General features: G+C 39.7%; 1 protein-coding gene across 1 annotated transcript in view; it reads left to right on the plus strand.

Annotated features, from left to right (window-relative positions):
• Positions 1-15,028, plus strand: part of FHOD3 (formin homology 2 domain containing 3) — a gene marked incomplete at both ends in the record, with an annotated part of 64,405 nt that extends 49,377 nt beyond the window's left edge. Inside the window, 5 exons of the mRNA XM_010137557.1 lie at positions 2,613-2,803; positions 4,440-4,632; positions 9,761-9,784; positions 12,413-12,584; positions 14,867-15,028. Coding sequence (XP_010135859.1) covers positions 2,613-2,803; positions 4,440-4,632; positions 9,761-9,784; positions 12,413-12,584; positions 14,867-15,028 — 742 coding nt within the window. The remainder of the gene's footprint in view (positions 1-2,612; positions 2,804-4,439; positions 4,633-9,760; positions 9,785-12,412; positions 12,585-14,866) is intronic.
• Between the last annotated feature and the right edge of the window lie 364 nt (positions 15,029-15,392).

Below are 15,392 nucleotides of genomic sequence, written 5' to 3' on the forward strand. Positions count from 1 at the left end.
TAGGAGTGAGGTGAGGGCGGTGGGGGGGGGGGGGGTGGAGCTTGTTTTCTGTGGTTTGAAATGTCAGTGGTACCCTAAAGCTGCAAACTATTACATGCTTTGATATATTTTTGGTAGGAGAGCTTAAATATTTTTAACTTCACGATTTTCATTTTAAGCCGTTCCAGCCTGAACATTAAAAATCTCACTTCTGCAAGATCTAGTAGGAAAAATCTAGTCAGCAGGTCGATGAAGGCTAGTCTTTTTATTCCATTGATATATATGGGGTTTTTTTAAGAAAGATCTGAAGACTTAGCTTTGTTACCTGGTGCTCTGTTGGGAGGCATTTTCTACGCCTTGGATAGAGGAAAGGGATGTTGTATGGTGTATTGTGTGTAAAGAAGCTTCACTTAACTCCTTGCATGTTAAAGACCTAGTGGCAGACTGAAATACAATGGATTCTATGTCTCCCTGAAAAATTTTCACTTGTGGAAAAGCACTTCGTGAAATATTAGGTGGGGTACGTGGTTGTCTCTAAAAAAGTTTGACTTTGAAGATTTTACACGTGGATATTTTTCTGCAAGTGTATTTCTTTCTGTTCACAAACAAGTGACCAAACCCTAGAGAGCAAGAAAATTTTAGATTTCCTTAAGGTTTGTCAAATTCTTGTGGGCAGAGCACAGTTTGCACATGGGGAATTCCAGGGCATATTATCCTATATTGGTTTTCCTGCTTTACTGCTTCCAGGAGTTTACAAGTTCTGCTCGAGCAGAGCCACCTGTGCTCCACAGAGGTTTATTCCAGGTGAGCTCAGGTGGCATTCTCCTTGTTGCAGTCTCCTTAGGACTCCTCCAGAGACCTAAACTTTTGTTTGTGCTCTAAAAATTCCTATGCAGCCCGACCTGCCTTGCTGGAACTGCCCGTTCTTGTGAATGCACGGGCTGGTGGCGGGTTTCAAGGGGCAGGGAATTCACCACATCTTTTCCCTGCAGATATGCCGTTCTCCAAAGATAGCTCTTAAGCCCCTACAGGATTGAACCTCAGAGCTTTTTGATAGATTAAAACTCATTCTGTTTTCAGTGAAAGCTGTCATAAAATGTCATACAAATAAATTCCTCTGCTGCAAGGGCTCAGAGACTTCCTCAAGCAAGCTGGATGATTCTTACTCGTAAGACCTAGAAATACATCCTCTTGCCTTTTTTTTCTTAATAGGAATGCTATTATTTTTCCCCATATGTGTTTTAGATATGCTATGGAGATCAGCAATGTGCTTGTCATTAACAGTGAAAATACTGACCTGGAAAGGACTTCTTTAAAATTGTTATTGCATTGTTATGGCTATAAGGAAAACAAAAACCTCCACAGCTGCTCTGCTTGCAGGGCTTTTCTGAATAGCAGAATGGATCAAAGCAAGTTTTTATTTCCTTGTGAAGAGGAAAAATTCATCACTTTATAAATCACAGAAAAAACAAATCAAATCAATACCAGGAGTTCTTTAGTAAGAATGCATTTCTTATGGCTCTCCTCAGTATAGGTCTCAGCAGAGGCTGCTGCACATGGCTAAAAAAAGTGAACTAAAACCTGCCTCTGATGTTGGTTTTCATTTAACGTTAAGGAATTAACCGGAATACCAGACTGTAACATCCCAAACACTGACGTGTTTAGAATCTGAGAGCTAAATCTGTATTTTATAGCTTGAGTTCATCCGAACTATGAAGTGGTATTATAAAATAAATGTTTCCTTTCTTTGGAATTCAAGAACATTTGGGGGAGTTTTCTCGTCTGTTGTGTTGTGGCTGGGTTGTTAATGCACTTTGTCCAGTTCTTAGCAACGCATCCCGAATGTCATCTGTAGACCAGTGTGATTTGAACACCTTTTTTGGTTGATGAATAAAGGAGAAGCTCTCTCTCACCTCCTGTGGAATGTGTTGGCTTCTGTCCTGATGAATGTGTACTGTAGGATGCAGTCATTTATCTTAACGGTGGTGAGAGACTTTCAAAACCATTATATGATCTTGTTACAAGCCAGCAAATCCGTGCTGTATATCAGGGAATGAAAGTGCTGAGATCACTAAATAACATTCTGGGCCGTGAATTTTGTGATTAGAAAGAGATCATCTGTTAACAAGTCAGTGCATGGCTTGGGAATAGATCCAAGCGCTTCCTAAATGAGAGAAGTGATGGCTGGGTACAACAGTGGGCAGTAAACAGGCTCTAAAGAGCTATGAGAAGCTGAGAAAAGGATTAAGAAAAAGTTTTGTATTACCTTAGAAATAACTGAGCCATGCACTTGCTTGGCGCAGGCATGAAGTTACTATCAAGGGAAAAAACACATCACAATATTTTACTGACCCTTCTTTAGGTGTTAGGCCTCCAAGACTAACACCAAATGTAAATGGATATGGATATTTCTTTGTTTTCAGTCTTCCTTACTACCAACATTTCACGTCTTGACAAAGTGTGACAGAGAAAGCTATTTCTTAATTACTTAGTAGTAATTAATAATGTAAATTAATATTGTGGTGATTCTGCATTGACCCTTTCTTATACATACATTGCGTTGTTCAGATATCCATGGGTACTACTGCAGGGTTTCCACTGAAAGAGTTACATTTTGTTTCCTTTAATTTCAGGTTGACTTTGAGCAGCTCCAGGAAAACTTGTGTCAGATGGAAAGACGGTGCAAAGCATCATGGGATCACCTTAAGGCTATAGCAAAGCATGAAATGAAACTACCTTTAAAGCAAAAGATGTCTGAGTTCCTTAAAGACTGTGCAGAAAGAATCATAATCCTGAAGATTGTTCATAGAAGAATAATTAACAGGTACAGACTGAGAGTGATGAAAGTAATATCTTGATAATGAATGACTTGCTAGAATTATAAATTATAACATCACAAATATGTTTTTTATGTGTTGAATCCACATTCCAGCGAGTAATGTTACCAAAATGTATGTGGTGCAGAATTTGTTACAGACGCCATTTAAGAAAAATTCTCCACTCCTGAAAGTTCCTCTGTTTCTGATGAAAAGACGCAATGATCCAGGCAATCATTTATTCTCAAGGTCCAATAACTGGGTCTTCTAAAAGCTAGCAGCTTTATGGTTAAGTTGCTATATTTTCTGTCCTTGCCTGACTACTTTTGAGGGGGGTTGGCTTACTGTCTAATAAACAAGAACAGGCTGTAGCAAAAAAAATGAGGTTCTAATGGCAAGTTTGTCATATTTGCAAGATCTCCTAGTTGCAAGATCAACGACTGTGTGTTTTATGCCTACGAAGCAGAAGACAGTTAAGATTCCTCTCCTTAGGGCTTGCTGTTTGGTTTAGTTTCATCGAATATACAGTAATTGCAGTGCTTTGAAATGTACATGATAATCCTGCAATACAACCAAGCTTTTTTTTTTATACACAGATTCACAAATGTAGCTTGAGTCATCTGAGTAATTTGTCTATGTTCCTGCTTACTAATGACATTTTGAGAGACTTTCCAACTTCTGAATAATTTCCAAATTGCTGTGGTCAAAATTAGGACCTAGATTCCAAATGATCCCAGATTTGTGGGTATACACTTGAGAATTTGATTCAGCTCTTATTTTACTTCCATAATGACATATGGTTTTCATGCCATAAGCAGAAATCCCAGTTGCAGTGGAAGGGAAGTGAATTCACCAGTTTCCTGTTGAGTTTACTGTAACCACTGTACAAATAAGAAAAATACTAACTTTTTCCTATTATGTCCTGCAAGTGCTACTATAGTGCTCTAAAAATGTATCCATGTACTTGCATCCCTCTAGGATTGGGAAGACTTTTTGTCATCAGGGATGTAGATGCAGTTAAAAGGAATTCCCATACGTTTTTAAACTCTCTGTGTGCTGTTGTAAATCATGCAAAATAGAAGCAGTAGTAAAAGTTGCAAATAGTGTGAAAGCTCTGAATGCCACAGAAGCAGTAAAACTCTGAATTGAGAGTAAATAATAGTACTTGGTAGATAATATAATTTTATGGTCAGTTTTGTGAACCAGAAATTCTTTCCTTCTTGTGTTTGCTAGCCTGTAAATCTGCATTCTTCTTGTCTAGACTTTCCCAACATCTTCACAGCCTCTTTGAAGTTGCTTAATAAAATAAATAGAAACTTTTCTATAACTGATATAAAATTGGTCATTCACATGCAAAATTAGTTATATAAAGTAGATGGAGTCCCATAAACATCTTATCTCCTGCATCAGCCTGGGAAAGTGGACTGGGTTGAAGTTATCATAGACCAGATTTTCATGGTTTTAATTATAAAATATGCTGGTGTTATGCAAAGCATCCATGAAAATTCTGTAGCACAGAAGAAACAATGTGAGCCAATAAAATAATAAATGGATTCACTGAAATGTGGGGGTGGGGGGTGTTTCCCAGAAACCATCAATAAAGATTTTTTTTCCCTTTGCATTTATGAACTCATTGTTTTCCAGGTTTCACTCATTTTTGTTATTTATGGGCCATCCTCCCTACGCAATACGTGAAGTCAACATCAATAAGTTCTGCAAAATTATTAGTGAATTTGCTCTGGAATACCGCACCACCAGGGAACGAGTTTTGCAGCAAAAACAGAAACGAGCTACCCACAGGGAAAGAAACAAGACCAGAGGGAAAATGATAACAGATGTAAGTGGCAAAACGTATCTCCCACAGCATGGATTTCTAAAACTTTCTTTCACTGAACGTCATATATGAAGTGTTGTTTACTTTTTTTCCTAAGAGGTTCTTCTACCATAAGCAATGAAGTCCGTTCTACTAGAAGACAAGATTTGACAGTCCTTGATTGAGTGTATTTTTTGCTTTATAGAAATTTATAGAATAAGAACAATTTGAAATTAAGGGTCTGAAAAGACCATCTCTTGGTGTTGCACAGACAGTGCCCAAAACATCCAGAAGACACCAGGAGCTGTGTGTACCTGATGAGACAAGATATGGAAAAGAAAAAAAACCTAGAAATTAGGCTCCTAATTGAGGACATTATTGAAATGATTAAACATTGCAGACATTTAAGTGTTTACAACCAAATTTAAATGTCTTTTTTCCTCCATCATTTAATATTCTAATATATTCTTCAATCTTAGCATTTTGTATATTTTTGTGCATATATATATGCATGAACATGCCCAGAAATTTTCTTCTTTAAAATAGAGAACAGCCAATTTTATGGGACCAGACTACTTCAGGGTTCTGAAAGAATGGACAAATTATGTTCACAGTAGATGTTACCATGCAAACTTTTTGACTGTATGACTGCATGCTGATAGAATAAATTAAAAGTTTTCTCAGCATAGTAAGCTCTAAAATCTCCTTGATTTTACTTATCCTTTTTTTTTTTAAGTTGATGTAATTTGACTCAATCCAAATAAAGTAGTAAGAAGTGCTGGTACTTAATAAAAGTTTCCAGCTGTCTCAAAATCCGAATTTGGAGTCTCAATTAGATGCAAGTGGTTCGTTGCATATTGAAGTGACCGCTGCCTTTGCCGTGGAAAGCCCTAAGCTCAGGCAGCATGGGTCAAAATATATATATATATGTGTATTGTGATTGATATAAATTGAGATTTTACTTAATTAATTGACTCACAATCATTCATAGATCTTTCCTGGCAATATCATCTTTAAATTTGGAAATCTGCCCCATCTAGAGAAAATGTTAAACCTGTATTATCATCTCAAAAGATTTTCCTTTTGGTCTAGCCTCAGATTCAGAAAGAGGCTCTGATTTTATGTGAAGGGTATAATATAGCCATACCAATTTTCAAAACTACCACTGGGGAACTGAGATAACTTTCTTCAATTGCTTCTTGGTTTTCCTGACATGTTCTGGAGGAACTAAAAGATTATATTATTAGCGAAAGAGACTGGTAAGTTAAAATCTGCATTTCCTCATATAGCTTCTAGCTTTTTACTAGTTTAAACAATACCAAGACATGAAAGAGTAACTCTTTTCCTGCTATATAATGCCGTGCTTCTGTGTTATCTGTCCCAAGGAGCTGGCTGTGGCAGAGCAGAAAGCTTCTCTAAGTCCTACTCCTGCAGGAAATGCTAGGGGAAAACGAAATCTGATCACTGGCAGCTGGGTTCAGGAAGCGAAGAGAAGGAACCCTTGCAAACCAAAAAAAGGTTCAAGGTTGACAACTAGTCAGTGAGGAGCAGAGCCAGAGACAATGGTCATTATCTGAAAATATGAGAAAGGAGGCAGCAAGGCCCTTCCCAGACAAAGGTATTATTGGCAAAAGATGTCTTGTTCAGTTCAAGATAGTGAACTGATAGTGTTGAGATCTGACAAGAATTAAATGGCATCTGACAGCTAGTGTTCCACCTAAAAATGTCTTGCAGGTGCCCCAGAAAGGGAGCACTTTCTGACTATCATTAATTTACAATTATATAATGGTCCTATTAGCTTAAAAACAAAAAAAAAAAAAACCTGTTGGAGTAAAAAACCACATTCTTTAAAATTCCCTTTATAGAGGTGTGCTTTAAGAGAGTTATTCATGTGGCCATACGGTTATTTCAAGTCCTTCTACGTATCTTTTACAGCCTCATATATTGTTCATTTGATTTCAGTAAATGGTAAAACAGAATTAAAAATTGCATCAAACTATTTGTCACAGCTTCCTTTGACAACGTCAAAGTCAGATCTACCTCAAAACAAGTGTCCAAGTCAGCAGGATGGAAGATATTTATGTGTGAAGAATTATGAGAAACGGGAGTTTTATCATAGCCTTGTGTTGTCTGTGGTTTGTATCTGGTCTTGATTTTCTTAGTGTTTTGTATTTGAAGGCATTGGAAAGGGAAGACGTATCATAAATGCACTGGCAGTGTGTTCAGCTAGATGGACAACACTGATACAAGAAAGTTTTGATCTTGACATTGGAAAGAAACTCTTTGTAGAAAGTAATTCTAATAAGAAGAGTCATGTGGAATTTTAATTTCTGCTTTTCGTGACCTAGATGGATTGTGCGGTTATTTGTGTCCCTGTCCTTTTGAAAGTTTCCCCAGGATCTCATTTTTATCACCTTGTGGTACATTGCTTTAGGCAGAAGAGGAATTTTAGCAAAAATGGGAAAGGAATAAGCAAGAACTCTCCCAGTTCTTTATGAGAATGCACATATCTCTTAAACCTTGGTCCCCCCTGCAGACTTGGAAGGCAGAGAGGTGCTGGCTCTTTGCATGGAGACAGTCTGCTTGGCTCTTTGTATGGAGAACTTGCATCAGCTTCAGCAACTGCTCCCATGGAGCTGGGGCTGAGAAACACAATGGGGAATATTTCCAGTCTTTCTTTCAGCCTTTTACCACAGATATCTTTATGTTTATATCTTCTGTAACAGCTGAAGTGGACCGGGCACTGTCAGTTCAAATCTGGGTCAATGTTGTCTGTGCAAGAGAGAAAGAAGGGGCGGTGTGGGGGCAGGGTGTGGGGGTAAGGAAAGAAAAGAACAGTGAGTTGCTACTGTTTCACAGGGAAAATTGCCTAGTCTCTGAAACTTTATATCTGTCTCTAGCCAATGATAGCACTCATTTCAGGCACACTAAAAATAACAAGCAAGCAAAATAGGGTAGAAATGCAATTATAGATACGAGTCTGAGCTTTTTAATGATTTTTAATAATAGTCGGTAATATAAGCACCTGTCACCCAGATTTATGAAGCTCTGCTTTTTACGATACTTTAGAGTTTAAATTCCAAAACTGCTAGGTAATAGAAATAATATTTTGAAACGGCAAATCCACCACATAGAAATGCTAGCCTAAAGGAAAAATGGGAGGGAGGGAAGGAGGGAGGGAGGGAGGGAGGGAGGGAGATCTCTGATGGTCTTGCAACATCCAGTATCCACTTTGACTCCTTTTGTCAGTATTTGCTGGTGGCAAATGGGTCTCCAGCCATGGAAACATGATGAGGATAGTGAACTGCTCCTCCTGGAGTAGCTTTGGGTGTAGAAGAACAGTGGTTCTAGGTGAGAGCCCTCTCCATCCAGAGCAGGAGGAAAGGAAATGGTAATGCAACAGGTGCTAGAGATGAGCAAAGTCAAACGAAGAGGAATACATTGTCCTTGCGTAAGTCCACAGCAAATCACTTTTAGCTAGATTAAATGGGCAGGAAGGCCAGCAGCTGTGACTTTCTCTATAAAAATCTAGCTTGATATAAACTAATAATATAATACACTTTTGTTTGGAGCACACACTTTGTAATGTGTGTACTCTGCTATTTTGCCTTTCCCTGAGTGCTCTTTGCATATTACTTAGCTTAATTTGCTTTCCTCCTGCCTTTGATTTATTAGGCAGATGTACGTATGAATTAGAATACGTGCTATTGCTTCCCATTCTTCTCCTTTCTGTTTCTTACTCATGCCAAAAAGTAAACAGTGGCCTTCTTCAGACGAATTGTTTTATGGTGTGGCTGCCTGACCCCCAGGGGATGGAAAAAAACCAAATGGATCTTTTTAATGTAAAGGGAACATACCTGTCGAGGTCCCTCTGCAAAACATCTGCCTATGTTTCTCAGTGCCACTGTGTCCAAAGAAAAATAAGCATCTCACTCTTTGAATAAAACATACCCTTAAAAAGTAATGTGCTGCTCAGCACTCTCACAGCTAATCTTCTTAAGGAGATTGTGCTGAAACTAAGCTGAGGGCCAAAGTAAATCAGGCTTTCATTTTTAATGATGAATGTTTCTGGAACAGAACATATCAATCCCAGACAGAAATCATAGCTGAGATGGAGATAAGGTCAAAAATATGTATTAGTAACACTAGGGAGAGGAACAGAATTGGTGGAATGCTTCTTTTGAAAAATAAAACAAAACTCATCAGTTAAATAATGCATCAAATTTCTGGGCTATGTTTGCACTTCATAAGCAATCAAACAGAAAATGACAGAAATAAGGAGCCCGGATACTTGAGAAACTGTGTTTTGCTTTGGGAACCTTCCATGTGGGGCATCTTACAACCCAAGGGAGAACCCTCCAGGCATTTGGGTACACCGCTTTAAATAGTTTGCTAATTTCCTGTAAATCCCCAATTTTAAGAGCACTCCAAATGCCACAATATTTTGATATGCCTCTTGCCTTCAATGTAGTGCAACCATCAGGATGGTTTTACACACTTGCTGTCACAGAGGGTGAAAGCCCTGCATGACACGGGGTAATTGCACCTCTCTAATTTCCAGAATCTCATGTCAGGCAGCTACTGCAGAACTTTTAAATGTTTCTTCAAAGACTACTCAGCATTTGATTTGAACGGTCTGTTAAATTGGAAGTTGAAAAGCCCCTGTTTTAAAAAAGGAATTAAAACAAACACTTAAGGATAGAGAACAGGAACTGCCAAGAAGCCGACCTCTGCACTGGGAGAAAGAGCAGCCAGGACCTCCCTGTGCTGAAGAGAGCTGGAAAAAGGAGAGAGAGTCCTTCCTAGGGCTCTCAAGTTCCACAGGGCAAAAAGTGGGCAAGCAACCACATGGCTCAAGGGAGAGAAATAGGATGGGATAGAGGCAGTTTCAGTTCATCATTTGTCTAAAGAGAATCAGGAAATTTTTATATACTCTACTGACAGTCTGTTCGATGCATAATGAACTGAAAAAAAAAAAGCCAGCTGATTGTCTAAGGAATGAATTCCTTATACACTTTGTATTTTTATGTCCTCTGATAATTGCATAAATAGTACCATGATTACCTCTTACTCTGTCGTAGTTTGACCATACTGTCTTTCTTAAATCTTGCTGTTTGTCCTTCTCCACCCTGTTCTTTGTTTCCGGTGGCAGACTGATGAAGAAGAGGATGCTGAGGTATGGTTCTCTGAAAAAGCATGTTGTTTCCATGTACCTTGTGTGCTGTGACATCTAATTTCTAACTCAGGTAATAGGGACCGCTCAACTCCATCTGCTCAGCCAGAACTATGAACCATGACACTTTTCTCATAGCTTTTTGGCTCAATCATAAGAACGCATTTTTACAGTCATATGCATACCTGCTCTCTGGAATAAGGATATTTTGATCTGAGGCCTTAATAATTTTAAGTTTCCTCATTTTATTTCCTTCATGTCTGTTTACTAAACTGCGAAGTATCCCCACTACCCAAAACATCAGTGATTTGAGTGCTATGGGGATCATCAGTTACCTCAGGTTACAGATTACCATGATAATTTCAGTATTAAGCTATGTAAGTCCAAATGGTATTATTTTATAAGGTGCTCAAAAGCATCAGGATATAGGGATGTAAACCAAATTGTAATGGTTCTTCTTGCTATATGAATTGCAAATAAGATACTTCAGTCACCATGGAGTAGTTCATGTATTTATCGTAAAGTGCTTCTGAAGGTGATGTTGAAAATGAATAAAGGAGCGAATAAAGGGTTTAAGACCTATAATGTCTATATATTCATAATAATGTTTATAATATTCATAATAAAACAATTTATTGGTTTGGGGAGAATCTATTGTGAAATGCATTTTGGTTCAGCATTAGAGCTTTCTTCCATTTGCTGAACTTAAACAATGTGGCTTAATACTCTGTTTCATAATGGCAGTCATTTGCTCAAGAGGCTGGGATTGGGACATCAATCTATGGCAACATCTGAAAATTAAGGAAGTGAAAAAGAACTTCTGGCTATAGAGCTGCTCCCCCAGTGATGGTTTGTGCTGTATAGCTTGGGATGCAAAGAAAGTTATGTTAATTAGCCTGTTTGTGCCAACATTTAACTAACCTGTATGAATAGTAATTAACAGTTATGTGAAGACTTTATCCTTTGGTTTTTTTCTGAGATGGCATTGATTAGCTTTACAACCCATTGCATATAAGAGAGTATTCTTAATACAGAAATGGCACGCACTGTCATAGAAGTTTCTTTCTAATGTTTTTCTTGGTTTAATTTCACGTGTGAAACTCTAGCACTTGCATACATTCCACATCAAAATGTTGCAAGCTAATATTTTAACAAGAAAATTAACTTCTCACTATCAAAACCACTTCTCACTATCAAAACCACTTCTCACACTGGTATATTTAGCTCGGTGCCTTGTAAGGATTACTGTTTTGCTACTCAGTTAACTTGCTATCCTACCCTGAAAAGTCATTATGTTAAAATAGAATCATCCTGTCATTGATTTCCAGATTAAATATTTTCAGTTTGCAGTCTTGACAGCTCTGGAGACCCAATCTGATAGTAGGGCCCAGTCTTTTCTTTCAATTTGACATTCTCTGACAGAAAGGCTCTGCAGGTTTGCATCCCTTTAACTGACTGGCTTGATACCATCAAGTGAATAATTAATGTTGTTTATTACGCAAAGCAAGAAGAGAATGCAGGACACCTTCTCTCATCTGTGCTGAGTTGGTCAGAGTAAAAAACATTAAAAGGAAGAAGAAAATATATTTCGGTTTTTGATGCTGGACTGATGCAACTGAGAATACCGAGGGGTATTATTATCTGTTGATGCCTGTTTGCTGTTGACAGAGCTGGCATTTTCTGCAGCCAGGACTGTATTTTAAATGTGCTTCAGCCTTTCTGAATATGAGAGCAGTGAGCAAAGACCAGCATCACAGCCCTTTGTAGGCAGAGGCTGGGAAGGGAGAGCAGCCCAGCAATGCAAGTTCTTCCTCTCCTTAGAAAGTATCCATTTCTGCCATTTTCATCCATTTCTAGATGGCTGTTTTCAGTAACCGGTGGAGCTGCTGCATCCACACACTAAGCGTGTCCAGCTAATCTAGCTGGACCACGTAGCTGTGACAGGGAAATCACGGTGGGGGGCTGCAGAAGCAGAGGGCAGATTCCTAAATCTCTTGTAAGGTTTTGTTTGTTCGTCTAACTGCTGACTGCAATTTTTGTATTTTGGCCATGAGGCTGGGTGTTTTGCGACTGGGGATTTTTTCAGCATTACGGGTAATGTGTTTTAAGGGCACTTGTAGGTATTTGTGGTTTAGAGCAGTTTGAAAGTTTTCTGTGCAGCAGTGCAGAGAGGCAGGAGGGGAAAGGTCTCTCTTCCTAGACTGCTCTCCCCCTTTTGCCTTGTTACTGAAAGCTGATTGTACAGAAAAAAAGCAATTTCTTATTTCTGTCACATCTCAGGCTGCCCCCCTTGGGGTCACACCTGAGCCCAGATCTGGCCCAGCCGGGGTCAAAGGTTTCAAAGCAAGACTTTGCTTTGAATCTTATAGTCTAAGGCAGAAGGTCAAAATTATAAAGGTCGAGCTAAAGCATCTGGTTTTCCTCTGGTTGTATCTGCTCCCTGCTGTCGCCGTTCACAGTTTATCTCTGTTCAGGGTGCCTACTCTGGGAGAGGAGCAACTGTTGCCTGGTTCTTTTGGAGATAGCTGCACTCCAAACAAAGCCTGGGAGGACACTTTTCTCCTTGCAGTACTCTGGCCCATTCTCTGTGCTGTTTTCTATTAAAACAACAAATCTGTTTTCCTCCTGCAGTCTGGCAAGTTCTCCAGCAGCTCGCCACCCTGCCAGAGCCAGCCCCAGGGGCTGCAGTACGCAGAGGACGCTGCAGAGCATGAGAACATGAAGGCTGTGCTGAAGACCTCCTCCATTGGCGGGGAAAGCACCACAGCACTCGGTGTCCGCACTCGAAGCCGGGCCAGCCGAGGTAAGCACCAGCAGTTTCCTTCTGGTTGTGTTTTTGGTGGCAAGGTAGCCACACCATGACCCAAACAGGTCGTGGCCCTCTAGCGTAGGGCTCACAGCAGAAAGGGTCGAAGGAGAAAGAGAAGATCCCAGTGGTGATTCCGTGCTGGAAGCAGTGATTTGGGGGATGGGGATGTAGAAGAATATGCCTAAAGTTTTAACACGTGGATCACAGCCAGAGTACTGCCTGGAGCCGTTAGGAGTCCAAGCCTGCAGAAATTCTCACCTATCACCCACCGTGAAAGTGGCTGCCCAAGAACACCCCAATTCTTATTCTTGTTCTCTTCCTGAAAGCAACATGGGGCATCCAGAGAATCCATAATGTGATTTTCTTTTTATTTTCAACAGAAGCAAGTAGAAAGTAGCAATTCAAATTGAAGTGAAAGAGCCTTGCAGCTTTTTAGGAATGACTGAGGAGAGGAAAAGGGGTAGGAAAAAAATTCACCTTCCTGCTAAACTGCAAAGGTAGTCGATTAAGTGGAGACTAGGAGTATAAAATAGCCCCGTGTCTCCTCGCTGTCCTGACAGATACCTCTTTCTCTGAGGTCCACGGCGCTTTGCTGTTTCCAAGTGTCAGCACGGGTGATTGCTGGAAGCTGACAGGGGAGGAAATGAAAACCTGACCCAATCCGACGATTCCAACACATGATACTCTGACAGAAGAACTCACTGGTATAACCATCTTGGCAATGAGATAGCCTTGTTTTCTGTCCAAGACATGATTTGCTGGTACACCTCTTCATTTAAGCAGCCACTGAACCACTTTCTTTATGCTAAATCATTTTACAGATGCTAGGTTCACCAGTTTATTTTCTTTTGTCTTCCCCTCACCCCATCCTGTACACATGATACCTGGAAGATGGTTTTGGAGTAAAGGTCATGCACAGAAATTCAAGTCTTCAGTTTTCTGTTCTGTTCTTTCTTTTCCCTCACATCTGAGTGTCTGTATACACTTGATTCTTTTTTGATACCACTGATAGCACATTCTGTGCATTCACCACTAAGTGTGTGTGCATGTAGTTTATTAAGGCTTGAAACATGATTCTGTCTAATTTAGAGGTTTCACAGCCCAAATTTAAGAAGCGAGTCAACTAGCTAAAGTACAAAGATGAAATAATTCAAGCTGTACTGCAACAAGTGGAATAGCTGAAGTAATCCATTGAATGCTAACAAGCAGTGTGTCCTGATAATGAGAGTCAGCTTGTGTTCCCCTGAAGAACAGCAGAAGCAGAGGATGGGTGAGCCAGACAGAAGCTCATCAGGAGCATTATTGTAGTACGTCTGTTCTTGATGAGAGCCAGGAAACAAGCAGCAGAGTAAAGTGTTAATCAAAGCTGTTTATTGACATCGAGGACATGATGCAGAGTGGCCTCACCAGTGAATTTTTAGCTGCTTGCAATTCTATCACGCTGACTCTTGCAAAGCCCACCATCAGTGTTCACACTGCATACTAGACTACAAATTATTTCAAAACAAAAAGCATATGGAACAGTAGTCTATAGTGGAGGAACGCAAAGATGTGTCTGAGACAGCTCTGTGGAGTAAGGAGTGCCAGAACCTTGTGTTCGGAGACATGGCTCACTTGTTTGTTCGTGGTTTTAACCAAAATTGCTTATTTAGCTTTTCAGCTTGCCAATGACTCTTACTTTTCTGCTCATAGCAGAGCACACTCAGTTGTGCCAGGACACATACAGCTTTGTAATGAGAAAGTAAATTCTTCACTGTGAAAGGGACAATGTCAAACCACACTTTTTGTCCTTTTCATGTCTGCTTTGCACCAGGCTGTGACACAGATGCTCGGAAATTGATTCTTTCTCTCTTTTGATACAAAGGACCAGTCTTGCTGATTTGCATTAATCTCTAATGTGTGCTGTGTCTTCTAGTCTGTGGGTAAAAACTGTGGAGGGAAACATGGTCACACAGCACTAGCAATCCTTGGCTTAGAGACAGTCTCTAGCAGACATTTGCCAGTTGTATGGTCAAGAACAAGACTCTGAGGCTGAAGGGAATAAAAAATTTTAATTGCATTTGAGCTCTTGGTTCTCTGCTGATACAGCAGAGAGTCAAGGGTATTATTTAGAAATATTCTCCATTAAGCAGAGTCTTCACCTTTGGCCAACTTGAAGTAGCAGTGACTGAGCTGCTTGCTGTAATTCCCAAAAAAACCCCATCACAAAACCAAAGTGACACAAGAGACTTTCTGTCTTCTTTTCTTTTCTTAACTCATTTGCTGGATTTTTCCAGGCCGTATTGGTTCATGGAATGCTGGCAACGATGATTCACCTAATGCAACAGATGATGCAGCAGATGAGATCATGGATCGTATTGTAAAGTCCGCCACCCAAGTGCCAAGCCAGCGAGCGGTGCCTAGAGAGAGGAAGCGGTCACGAGCAAATAGGAAGTCGTGTGAGTATATGGCTACTAAATTTCTCAAAATAAGCAAATGTAGATCGGTGTCAGAACCAGGACTTTAGTAGGAAGACACGCATTGATGATTCATAGTAGCTTGAGTGTATACTTATGATTGGCATATATTCCTCTTATTATTTAAACTATGTTGTATATAGTGGGGGACTCTGTCTTGAACAGAACTTGAAATTTCCTTGGCAGTAAGAGAAGAAAAATGGTTTTTGGTGCTTTAGAACTGACGGCAGTACTTAGTCATAACTAGAGAAGTCAGATCAGGACCTTGAATGGATACTTTTGCTACTGTGAACTGGCATAAAGATTAGAAGTTGTATCTGTAGCTGAATTTATTCATAAAGCGAAA

This window comes from Buceros rhinoceros, unplaced genomic scaffold (assembly GCF_000710305.1).
Source record: "Buceros rhinoceros silvestris isolate BGI_N320 unplaced genomic scaffold, ASM71030v1 scaffold11716, whole genome shotgun sequence".
NCBI lineage: Eukaryota > Metazoa > Chordata > Aves > Bucerotiformes > Bucerotidae > Buceros > Buceros rhinoceros.